At 45.7% G+C, this 11,525-nt stretch overlaps 1 protein-coding gene across 5 annotated transcripts in view; it reads right to left on the bottom strand.

The window, feature by feature from the left end:
* LOC109875903 (protein FAM49A) overlaps positions 1-11,525 on the bottom strand; it is an 87,365-nt gene that overhangs the window by 24,686 nt on the left and 51,154 nt on the right. For 3 of the 5 annotated variants that reach the window (XM_031789088.1, XM_031789087.1, XM_031789086.1), the window contains one exon: positions 8,350-8,429. In XM_031789088.1, the coding sequence (XP_031644948.1) occupies positions 8,350-8,422 (73 nt within the window). In that variant the 5' untranslated portion in view covers positions 8,423-8,429. Of the gene's footprint in view, positions 1-8,349; positions 8,430-9,119; positions 9,199-11,525 lie in introns of those variants that run through there. The other 2 variants (XM_031789089.1, XM_031789090.1) reach the window with 2 other exon arrangements.

The raw sequence follows: 11,525 nt of genomic DNA, 5'->3' as shown, positions 1-11,525 counted from the left end.
GGAGGACCCCGAGTTACCTCTAATGCAGAGGATACGTTCATTAGAGTTACCTGTCCCTCATGAGGACCGCCACAGGGACGGAGGACCCAGAGTTACCTCTAATGCAGAGGATACGTTCATTAGAGTTACCTGTCCCTCATGAGGACCGCCACAGCGACGGAGGACCCAGAGTTACCTCTAATGCAGAGGATACGTTCATTAGAGTTACCTGTCCCTCATGAGGACCGCCACAGGGACGGAGGACCCAGAGTTACCTCTAATGCAGAGGATACGTTCATTAGAGTTACCTGTCCCTCATGAGGACCGCCACAGGGACGGAGGACCCAGAGTTACCTCTAATGCAGAGGATACGTTCATTAGAGTTTCCTGTCCCTCATGAGGACCGCCACAGGGACGGAGGACCCAGAGTTACCTCTAATGCAGAGGATACATTCATTAGAGTTACCTGTCCCTCATGAGGACCGCCACAGGGACGGAGGACCCAGAGTTACCTCTAATGCAGAGGATACGTTCATTAGAGTTACCTGTCCCTCATGAGGACCGCCACAGGGACAGAGGACCCAGAGTTACCTCTAATGCAGAGGATAAGTTCATTAGAGTCACCAGCCTCAGAAATTGCAGCCCAAATAAACGCTTCACAGAGTTCAAGTAACAGAAACATCTCAACATCAACTGTTCAGAGGAGACTGTGTGAATCAGGCCTTCATGGTCGAATTGCTGCTAAGCAACCATTATTAAAGGACACCAATAAGAACAAGAGACTTGCTTGGGCCAAGAAACACAAGCAATGGACATTAGACTTGTGGAAATTTGTCATTTTGACTGAATTCTAAATTGGAGATTTTGGGTTCCAACCACTGTGTCTTTGTGTGACGCAGTGTGAGTGAACGGATGATCTCTGCATGTGTATTTCCCACCGTAAAGCATGGAGGAGGAGGTGTTATGGTGTGGGGGTGCTTTGCTGCTGACACTGTCAGTGATTTATTTAGAATTCACACACTTAACCAGCATGGTTACCACAGCATTCTGTAGCGATACCCCATCCCATCTGGTTTGGGCTTAGTGGGACCGACCTCAACCCAATTGAGATGGTTTGGACCGCAGAGTGAAGGAAAATAAGCCAAGGAGTGCTCAGCATATGTGGGAACTCCTTCAAGACTGTTGGAAAAGCATTCCAGGTGAAGCTGGTTGAGAGAATGCCAAGGATGTGCAAAGCTGTCATCAAGGCAAAGGGTAGCTATTTGAAGAATCTCAAATATAAAATACATTTAGATTTGTTTAACAGTTTTTTTTTGTTAGTACAGAATTTCATGTGTTATTTCATAGTTTTGATGTCTTCACTATTATTCTATAATGTAGAACATAGTACTTTAAAAAAAACTGGAATGAGTAGGTGCTCTAAAACTTTTGACCGGTTTTGTAAACATGTCTGTACAGTCATGACACACTGCGGAGGGCCCGATCCTGACATGAGATATATGTCTGTACAGTAATTCCAACTTTACTATTACAGTTGATTAGTCTCAGTCTTGTTCCACATTTGTTCATGCTTTTTTTGTGTCACTTCTCCTTCTGTTAATATTTACAAAAGTGTAAAACATTGATTATCATTTAATCTTGCGTGGATGTCAGCATAACATTCACTGGGTTTACGTTACAGTACCCGTCTCAAGTGAAGGATCTGGCCCTTCTGGTTTAATGTATTAGTTTAGTTGGTCACAGTACAGTCAGAAAGGGTGGAGAAGGCAGGGATCATCTCTGTCACACACGATAGTTATTGAAGCAGAACCTAAAGCTTGAGTTGTTGTGATGTCGTTGAATAATCAATCAATCAATCAATCAATTGTATTAATAAAGCCCTTTTTACATCAGCCGATAAACATACATCATTGTTTTTGCCAGTGGGTTTAAAAAGTGGCAGGCCTAGCTTTAGGAGTGGCAGCCCTAGCTTTAGGAGTGGCAGCCCTAGCTTTAGGAGTGGCAGCCCTAGCTTTAGGAGTGGCAGCAGTAGCTTTAGGAGTGGCAGCAGTAGCTTTAGGAGTGGCAGCCCTAGCTTTAGGAGTGGCAGCCCTAGCTTTAGGAGTGGCAGCCCTAGCTTTAGGAGTGGCAGCAGTAGCTTTAGGAGTGGCAGCAGTAGCTTTAGGAGTGGCAGCAGTAGCTTTAGGAGTGGCAGCCCTAGCTTTAGGAGTGGCAGCCCTAGCTTTAGGAGTGGCAGCCCTAGCTTTAGGAGTGGCAGCCCTAGCTTTAGGAGTGGCAGCAGTAGCTTTAGGAGTGGCAGCAGTAGCTTTAGGAGTGGCAGCAGTAGCTTTAGGAGTGGCAGCCCTAGCTTTAGGAGTGGCAGCTCTAGCTTTAGGAGTGGCAGCAGTAGCTTTAGGAGTGGCAGCAGTAGCTTTAGGAGTGGCAGCCTTGGCTTTAGGAGTGGCAGCCCTAGCTTTAGGAGTGGCAGCCCTAGCTTTAGGAGTGGCAGCCCTAGCTTTAGGAGTGGCAGCAGTAGCTTTAGGAGTGGCAGCCCTAGCTTTAGGAGTGGCAGCCCTAGCTTTAGGAGTGGCAGCAGTAGCTTTAGGAGTGGCAGCAGTAGCTTTAGGAGTGGCAGCAGTAGCTTTAGGAGTGGCAGCAGTAGCTTTAGGAGTGGCAGCCCTAGCTTTAGGAGTGGCAGCCCTAGCTTTAGGAGTGGCAGCCCTAGCTTTAGGAGTGGCAGCAGTAGCTTTAGGAGTGGCAGCCTTGGCTTTAGGAGTGGCAGCAGTAGCTTTAGGAGTGGCAGCCCTAGCTTTAGGAGTGGCAGCAGTAGCTTTAGGAGTGGCAGCCCTAGCTTTAGGAGTGGCAGCCCTAGCTTTAGGAGTGGCAGCAGTAGCTTTAGGAGTGGCAGCAGTAGCTTTAGGAGTGGCAGCCCTAGCTTTAGGAGTGGCAGCCCTAGCTTTAGGAGTGGCAGCCCTAGCTTTAGGAGTGGCAGCAGTAGCTTTAGGAGTGGCAGCAGTAGCTTTAGGAGTGGCAGCAGTAGCTTTAGGAGTGGCAGCCCTAGCTTTAGGAGTGGCAGCCCTAGCTTTAGGAGTGGCAGCCCTAGCTTTAGGAGTGGCAGCAGTAGCTTTAGGAGTGGCAGCCCTAGCTTTAGGAGTGGCAGCCCTAGCTTTAGGAGTGGCAGCAGTAGCTTTAGGAGTGACAGCAGTAGCTTTAGGAGTGGCAGCAGTAGCTTTAGGAGTGGCAGCAGTAGCTTTAGGAGTGGCAGCCCTAGCTTTAGGAGTGGCAGCCCTAGCTTTAGGAGTGGCAGCCCTAGCTTTAGGAGTGGCAGCAGTAGCTTTAGGAGTGCCAGCCTTGGCTTTAGGAGTGGCAGCAGTAGCTTTAGGAGTGGCAGCCCTAGCTTTAGGAGTGGCAGCAGTAGCTTTAGGAGTGGCAGCCCTAGCTTTAGGAGTGGCAGCCTTGGCTTTAGGAGTGGCAGCAGTAGCTTTAGGAGTGGCATCCCTAGCTTTAGGAGTGGCAGCCCTAGCTTTAGGAGTGGCAGCCCTAGCTTTAGGAGTGGCAGCAGTAGCTTTAGGAGTGGCAGCCCTAGCTTTGGGAGAAGCAGCCTTGGCTGGAGGGGGAGAAGGAGAGAAAGAGAGAGATCAAAGAGGAGTGCGGAAAGAGAGAGAGACAGAGAGAATTAATGAAATTACCTGGAGAGAGAGAGAGTGGGCACAGAGAGAGGGTGAGAGCTGAGGCAGAGAGCTATTTACAATGTATTGACATGTATGTGTTTCATTGCGTCTCTCTCTCTTTCTGTCTCTGTCTCCGTCTCTCTCCATCTCTGTCTCTCTTGCTGTGGCTATCTCTCTCTCTGTCTGTCTCTGTCTGTCTGTCTCTCTCTGTCTCTCCCTCTCTCTCTCTTTCTGTCTCTGTCTCTCTCTGACTGTCTCCCTCTCTCTCATTCTCTCTTTCTGTCTCTCCCTCTTTATCTATCTCTTTCTGTCTGTCTCTCTCTGACTCTCTCTCTCCTTCTCTCTCTCTCTCTCTCTCTCTCTCTCTCTCTCTCTCTCTCTCATTCTCTCTCTTTCTGTCTCTCTCTCTGTATCTCACACTCTCGCTCTCTCTCTCTCTCTTTCGCTCTCGCTCTCTCTCTCTCTCTCTCTCTCTCTGTCTCTCTCTCTCTCTCTCTCTGTCTCTCTGTCTCTGTGTGTTGGTTTGTTAGTTTGTTAGTGAATCAACCAGAACCAGATTTGTGTCCAAAGATTGTATCCAGATCAGCTGAACAAATAAGCAACTGAGACTACCCTTAGGCACAGACAGTACAGCACACACAGGGTGCCTCTCAGTCACTATACCGTAGGCTTTGTTTGTTCATCTGTGATGAGTGTGTTTTAGTGACTAAATGGGACAGGCAGGGAAGAACCAACACTGGAAGTAACAGGCTTAAGCAGATGCGATAGGCTGGTGTCCTATTGTGACATACCGCGCGTTCTGAAAGTATTCAGACCCCTTGGCTTTCTCCACATTTTGTTACGTTAAAGCCTTCTAAAATGTTTTTTTCCCTTATCAATCGACACACAATACCACAGAATAACAAAAATTTAAATAAATATAAATAAATAAAACTAAAATATGACATTTACAAAAGTATTCAGACCCATTACTCTGTACTTTGTGGAAGCACCTTTGGCAGTGATTTTTTTGCTCTGACATGCACTGTCAACTGTGGGACTTTATCTAGACAGGTGTGTGCCTTTCCAAATCATGTCCTGTCAATTGAATTTACCACAGGTGGACTCCAATCAAGTTGTAGAAACATCACAAAGGACGATCAATGGAAACCAGATGCACGGGAGCTCAATTTCGAGTCTCGTGGCAAAGGGTCTGAATACTGATGTAAATAAAAAACTCTAAAAACCCATCTTCGCTCAGTCACTTGGAGGTATTGTATGTAGATTGAGGTCGGGGGGAAAAAAGGTAGATTAACTCCGTCACTCCAGGGCAATCAATACATTGAAAACTGTCATCATCTCCGTTGATCAACTATGGCTGTGAAGGGGAGGGAGGTGGAACCAGGGTTCTCATTTTGGTTACGGATGTGACACTTTCATGTCTATAGTTATGAAGTTGACCCATTTCCCTGGTCTGTGTTGTTTAGTTTGTAATGGAGTGGACTCATTTACCTGGTCTGTGTTGTTTGGTTTGTAATGGAGTTGACCCATTTCCCTGGTCTGTGTTGTTTGGTTTGTAATGTAGTGGACTCATTTCCCTGGTCTGTGTTGTTTGGTTTGTAATGTAGTGGACTCATTTCCCTGGTCTGTGTTGTTTGGTTTGTAATGGAGTTGACCCATTTCCCTGGTCTGTGTTGTTTGGTGTGTAATGTAGTGGACTCATTTCCCTGGTCTATGTTGTTTGGTTTGTAATGGAGTGGACTCATTTCCCTGGTCTGTGTTGTTTGGTTTGTAATGTAGTGGACTCATTTCCCTGGTCTGTGTTGTTTGGTTTGTAAAGGAGTTGACCCATTTCCCTGGTCTGTGTTGTTTGGTTTGTAATGTAGTGGACTCATTTCCCTGGTCTGTGTTGTTTGGTTTGTAATGGAGTTGACACATTTCCCTGGTCTGTGTTGTTTGGTTTGTAATGGAGTTGACCCATTTCCCTGGTCTGTGTTGTTTAGTTTGTAATGTAGTGGACTCATTTCCCTGGTCTGTGTTGTTTGGTTTGTAATGGAGTTGACCCATTTCCCTGGTCTGTGTTGTTTGGTTTGTAATGGAGTTGACCCATTTCCCCGGTCTGTGTTGTTTGGTTTGTAATGTAGTGGACTCATTTCCCTGGTCTGTGTTGTTTGGTTTGTAATGGAGTTGACACATTTCCCTGGTCTGTGTTGTTTGGTTTGTAATGGAGTTGACCCATTTCCCTGGTCTGTGTTGTTTGGTTTGTAATGGAGTTGACACATTTCCCTGGTCTGTGTTGTTTGGTTTGTAATGTAGTGGACCCATTTCCCTGGTCTGTGTTGTTTGGTTTGTAATGGAGTTGACCCATTTCCCTGGTCTGTGTTGTTTGGTTTGTAATGTAGTGGACCCATTTCCCTGGTCTGTGTTGTTTGGTTTGTAATGGAGTTGACCCATTTCCCTGGTCTGTGTTGTTTGGTTTGTAATGTAGTGGACTCATTTCCCTGGTCTGTGTTGTTTAGTTTGTAATGGAGTTGACCCATTTCCCTGGTCTGTGTTGTTTGGTTTGTAATGTAGTGGACTCATTTCCCTGGTCTGTGTTGTTTGGTTTGTAATGGAGTTGACCCATTTCCCTGGTCTGTGTTGTTTGGTTTGTAATGTAGTGGACTCATTTCCCTGGTCTGTGTTGTTTGGTTTGTAATGTAGTGGACTCATTTCCCTGGTCTGTGTTGTTTGGTTTATAATGGAGTTGACCCATTTCCCTGGTCTGTGTTGTTTGGTTTGTAATGTAGTGGACTCATTTCCCTGGTCTGTGTTGTTTAGTTTGTAATGGAGTTGACCCATTTCCCTGGTCTGTGTTGTTTGGTTTGTAATGTAGTGGACTCATTTCCCTGGTCTGTGTTGTTTGGTTTGTAATGGAGTTGAGTGGTTTAGGTTGTGAAGTTGATCCATATCCCTGGTCTATGTTGTTTGGTTTGTAATGGAGTTGAGTGGTTTAGGTTGTGGAGTTGATGCATTATTTTAGATTAGTTATGATGGTGACCCTGTAGCCTTGATATCTGTTGATTAGCTAACAATGGCAATTCATGTCTATTTAGATGAGTTATGTGTCGATGCTTTGTTTGATTCTACATAGAGGTGAACTAATGCAGTTTTAGGTTATGGAGTAGATCCCTAGAATTGGTCTTTGTTTTGGTCTGTATCATTGTTAACTCAAGCTTTCATCTGTGTGACAGAGGTGACTTCTGCCTCTCACTGGAGCAGAAGAGGACAGTGCTGCTATAGAGAGGGGATTTACTCTACTTTAGTAGAAGAACCCCATTCTCCCTAGCAGTGGGCTACTCCGTTTCCATAGGAACTATAACAGATTATACCAGAGAGTGGAAGGAACCATCTGTTAAATAGGGGGGACTTTGGAGAAGGAAGGAAAGAAGAAGTTAAAGGTTAGAGGTGAGAGTGGAAGGAGGGAAGGCAAGGATGGAGGTGGCCCTTTTGTGACCGACCCTCGCTTTCCACACAAACACACATGCACTCACACACACCAGATTAAACACACAAACACATACACACAACACTCGCTCACTCATCCAACAGCATTGCAACTCGGGAAGCTGATAGGGTGGATAGATATAGATGGTCTTTGGTTGTAAGACATCTTTATCTCAAAGCAACAAGACAGATAGAGATGGTCTTTGGTTGTAAGACGTCTTTTATCTCAAAGCAACAAGATAGATAGAGATGGTCTTTGGTTGTAAGACGTCTTTTATCTCAAAGCAACAAGATAGATAGAGATGGTCTTTGGTTGTAAGACGTCTTTTATCTCAAAGCAACAAGATAGATAGAGATGGTCTTTGGTTGTAAGACGTCTTTTATCTCAAAGCAACAAGATAGATAGAGATGGTCTTTGGTTGTAAGACGTCTTTTATCTCAAAGCAACAAGATAGATAGAGATGGTCTTTAGTTGTAAGATGCCTTTTATCTCAAAGCAACAAGATAAAATAAAAGGTATGGCATTCTGTTGCTAAATTGCTTCCTAAATGGTGCCCGATACCAATCTGAAAGTCTGTGTACAATTTGAATCATCCACATAGTAGTAGCCATATTTCAGCTTATTGCTTCGAACTAGTCTTCACACATATCTCCAGATTAGTTATTACTTATGAAGACCAGCGTCTTGAGCTGAAAAAAAGAAAATTGAGGAAAAGGTGAGGACTGAGGAGAGAAACATGGAGGAGAAGAGAAACATGGAGGAGGAGGGAAACATGGAGGAGGAGGGAAACATGGAGGAGAGAAACATGGAGGAGGAGAGAAACATGGAGGAGGACAGAAACATGGAGGAGGAGAGAAACATGGAGGAGGAGAGAAACATGGAGGAGGAGAGAAACATGGAGGAGGAGAGAAACATGGAGGAGAAGAGAAACATGGAGGAGGAGGGAAACATGGAGGAGGAGGGAAACATGGAGGAGAGAAACATGGAGGAGGAGAGAAACATGGAGGAGGACAGAAACATGGAGGAGGAGAGAAACATGGAGGAGGAGAGAAACATGGAGGAGGAGAGAAACATGGAGGAGGAGAGAAACATGGAGGAGGAGAGAAACATGGAGGAGAGAAGGAGGGAGACTACAGGTATATGACAAACAACACTGAGACAGAATGAAGGAAGGAACTATAAATAAATAAAAATACAAAATAAATTTGATAAACAGAGAGAGAAATAAAAATGATAAAAAGCGGATGGTCTCACGTTCAAAGTCAAGGAAAATGATTGGGCCATGCTCTAGGTCGGAGCAAGCCAGCACTTTCAGGAGGTTACCCATGAATCTCCTAGAACAGAAAGAGGGAAGAAGAGGATTGTGTGGGTGATGAAGGGGAGGTGTGAGGGACGTGTGTGTGTGGTGTGTGCGGTGTGTATTGGTTGGGGTAGGAGGGGGTGGGTTGGTCGGGTGTGACGGTGGTATAGTTTGTCCAGGTATGTCGTGGGTGGCGTTGGCATGGCAACATGGACAGACAGATCACTCTCTCACTCGGGTTTGTTTTCTTCTAGCGCTCTGCTGTCCAGCCTCTCAGTTCTGGAGGAATGCTGGGTAGTCTGTCCAGCCTCTCAGTACTGGAGGACTGCTGGTTAGTCTGTCCAACTTCTCGGTACTGGAGATCTGCTGGCTACGTCCTCTGGTTATTGTGATATCAATTAAAATTAAATATTAACTACAAATTGACATTTTTTGTGCTTTGCTTAAGCTGATTAAAGATGCCAATATTTCAAGGGATCTTGGATCTTATGAGGACTAATTGGTTCCGAAGCTGTTCACGAGCGCAAATAATGAGAGTGAGGGCAGAGAGTTTCTGAACATGACAAACACCACCCACAGCACAACAACACTCCAACACACCATGAGAACATCAACCCACATCTACAACCCCATTCCTCTCCACCCGAACCACAACCTGCACCTCTGACCTCCAATCTGCATCACACACTGATACACACACATGCACATCCCAGCGCTCACTTACTTTCGAAGTCCAGGAAAAAATGTGGACAGTTTTCTAAATCCTTGCCAAGGACCTTAATGAGGTTCCCCATGGCTGCAACCTGGACAGGAGAGAGATAGACAAACAGTAGAACTAACCTTAACCTAGACTGGAGAGAGATAGACAAACAGAGAACTAACCTTAACCTAGACTGGAGAGAGATAGACAAACAGTAGAACTAACCTTAACCTAGACTGGAGAGAGATAGACAAACAGAGAACTAACCTTAACCTAGACTGGAGAGAGATAGACAAACAGAGAACTAACCTTAACCTAGACTGGAGAGAGATAGACAAACTTTCATAAGGTTCCATGACTTTGTCCACACAGGGCATCTGAACACACAAATTACATTTTGATGATTTCCACTACATTTTGGGTTGTTTTATTTAACGTTTGTACACCTGTGGTGTTACCGGTCAAAATGACCAGTCATTAGAAACTAATAGGTGAGACTACAATTAGTGTATACAATTGAGTTCAGGCACATGCCCATTCATCAGATGGACACACCTCCTCTCCCAGACCCCCACATGCATGTGTGTTTGAACACACACACACACACACACACACACACACACACACACACACACACACACACACACACACACACACACACACACACACACACACCTCATCCCCCTTCTTGCTTCCATGGCAACCCCCACAGGAACCTTTCCCAAATATAATCTTTCCCCCGCAGGAACCCCACCTGTTGGCATTCTCACAAACAATCACAACATTGTTTCTATAATATATACAACTTTTCTCGCAGCTCTGGTATATAAAGCTTATTTGAGGCCTTGATCACAATTCATTCTGTGGCAGCACAATGACCAAACGATATACTGTATGTGAGGCTCTTGATCATATCTTTGATCATGACGCTGGAGAAGAGGAGGCCAGGAGAGGCCAAGAAACTGACAGTAAAGTAGTATGTGATGAATAGCACAATGTGTTTAATCTGAGTATTTGTTATAGTCAAAATAATTCATACATTATGCTTTTTTTACTCAACAACGAGTTGTATGAGCTCAGGACATTGAGGCCTACAGGCCATAAATAGCTAATAGAAGTTCAAAACTTGTAATGTTCCCAACAACTTAAAATTAATTTATGTTGATAGAAAGATGTAACACAACATTAGGTGATAATATATGTATTATTATGGATTTATAATCAGCTGTAACGGGGCGGCCATTTTGGACCGGGAATTAATAGAAAACGAACGTAACAGGAGGGTTAAGACACTGTTTGAAGAGGTTTCAGATGGTTCCACTATCGGGGTACCAGGACAGAGAAGGGTTTGGACTGGGCTGAGCGGGAGCTGCCCTCCAGTAGGGGTGGGAGGGCCAGGAGACCAGAGGTGGCAGAACGGAGTGCCCGGGTTGGGGTGTAGGGTTTGGACTGGGCTGAGCGGGAGCTACCCTCCAGTAGGGGTGGGAGGGCCAGGAGGTGGCAGAACGGAGTGCTCGGGTTGGGGTGTAGGGTTTGAGACCTGAGGTGGCAGAACGGAGTGCTCGGGTTGGGGTGTAGGGTTTAAGACCTGAGGTGGCAGAACGGAGTACTCGGGTTGGGGTGTAGGGTTTGAGACCTGAGGTGGCAGAACGGAGTGCTCGGGTTGGGGTGTAGGGTTTGAGAGCAGAGGTGGCAGAACGGAGTGCTCGGGTTGGGGTGTAGGGTTTAAGACCTGAGGTGGCAGAACGGAGTACTCGGGTTGGGGTGTAGGGTTTAAGTATAGTCTGAAGGTAGGAAGGGGCAGTTCCTCTTGGTAAGCATACTAACCCCTACCCCAAACCTAACCCCTACCATAACCCTATCCTCTAACCTAACCCCTACCACAACCCTAACCCCTACCCCGACCCTACCCTGACCTTACCCCAACTCTACCCTACCCCAACACTGACCCTACCCCGACCCTACCCCTACCCCGACCCTGACCCTGACCCTACCCCGACCCCGACCCTACCCCAACCCTACCCCAACCCCAACACTAGCCCAAACCTAACCTCTAACTTCTAACCCCAACTCTAACCCCTAACCCCTAGTGTGTAAGATGGCTTCGGAGAGGATGGCTGCCGTTTCAACCGGCCATTTTGTTTATTTTTTCAAAATAAATGTTTGTGACGTATTTTGTAGATCATGTTGCTGCCACAACAAGGGGTCACTATGATAAGACCTAAAATAGCATTTGGAAAATCAGAACAGATTCATCTTCAACTGGATAAAGAATCTTAAATGTCTTTTACCTCATTTCTATCAGCATGGTAAATGTGCAACCAAAGAGAAAAAAACTCTAGACCACCTTTACTCCACACACAGAGACACGTACAAAGCTCTCCATCACCCTACATTTGGCAAATCTGACCATAATTCTATATTCCTGAT

This window comes from Oncorhynchus kisutch, linkage group LG14 (assembly GCF_002021735.2).
Source record: "Oncorhynchus kisutch isolate 150728-3 linkage group LG14, Okis_V2, whole genome shotgun sequence".
Classification (NCBI taxonomy): domain Eukaryota; kingdom Metazoa; phylum Chordata; class Actinopteri; order Salmoniformes; family Salmonidae; genus Oncorhynchus; species Oncorhynchus kisutch.
The sequence above is the reverse complement of the archived record's forward strand: the minus strand, read 5'-3'. Positions and strand labels throughout refer to the sequence as shown.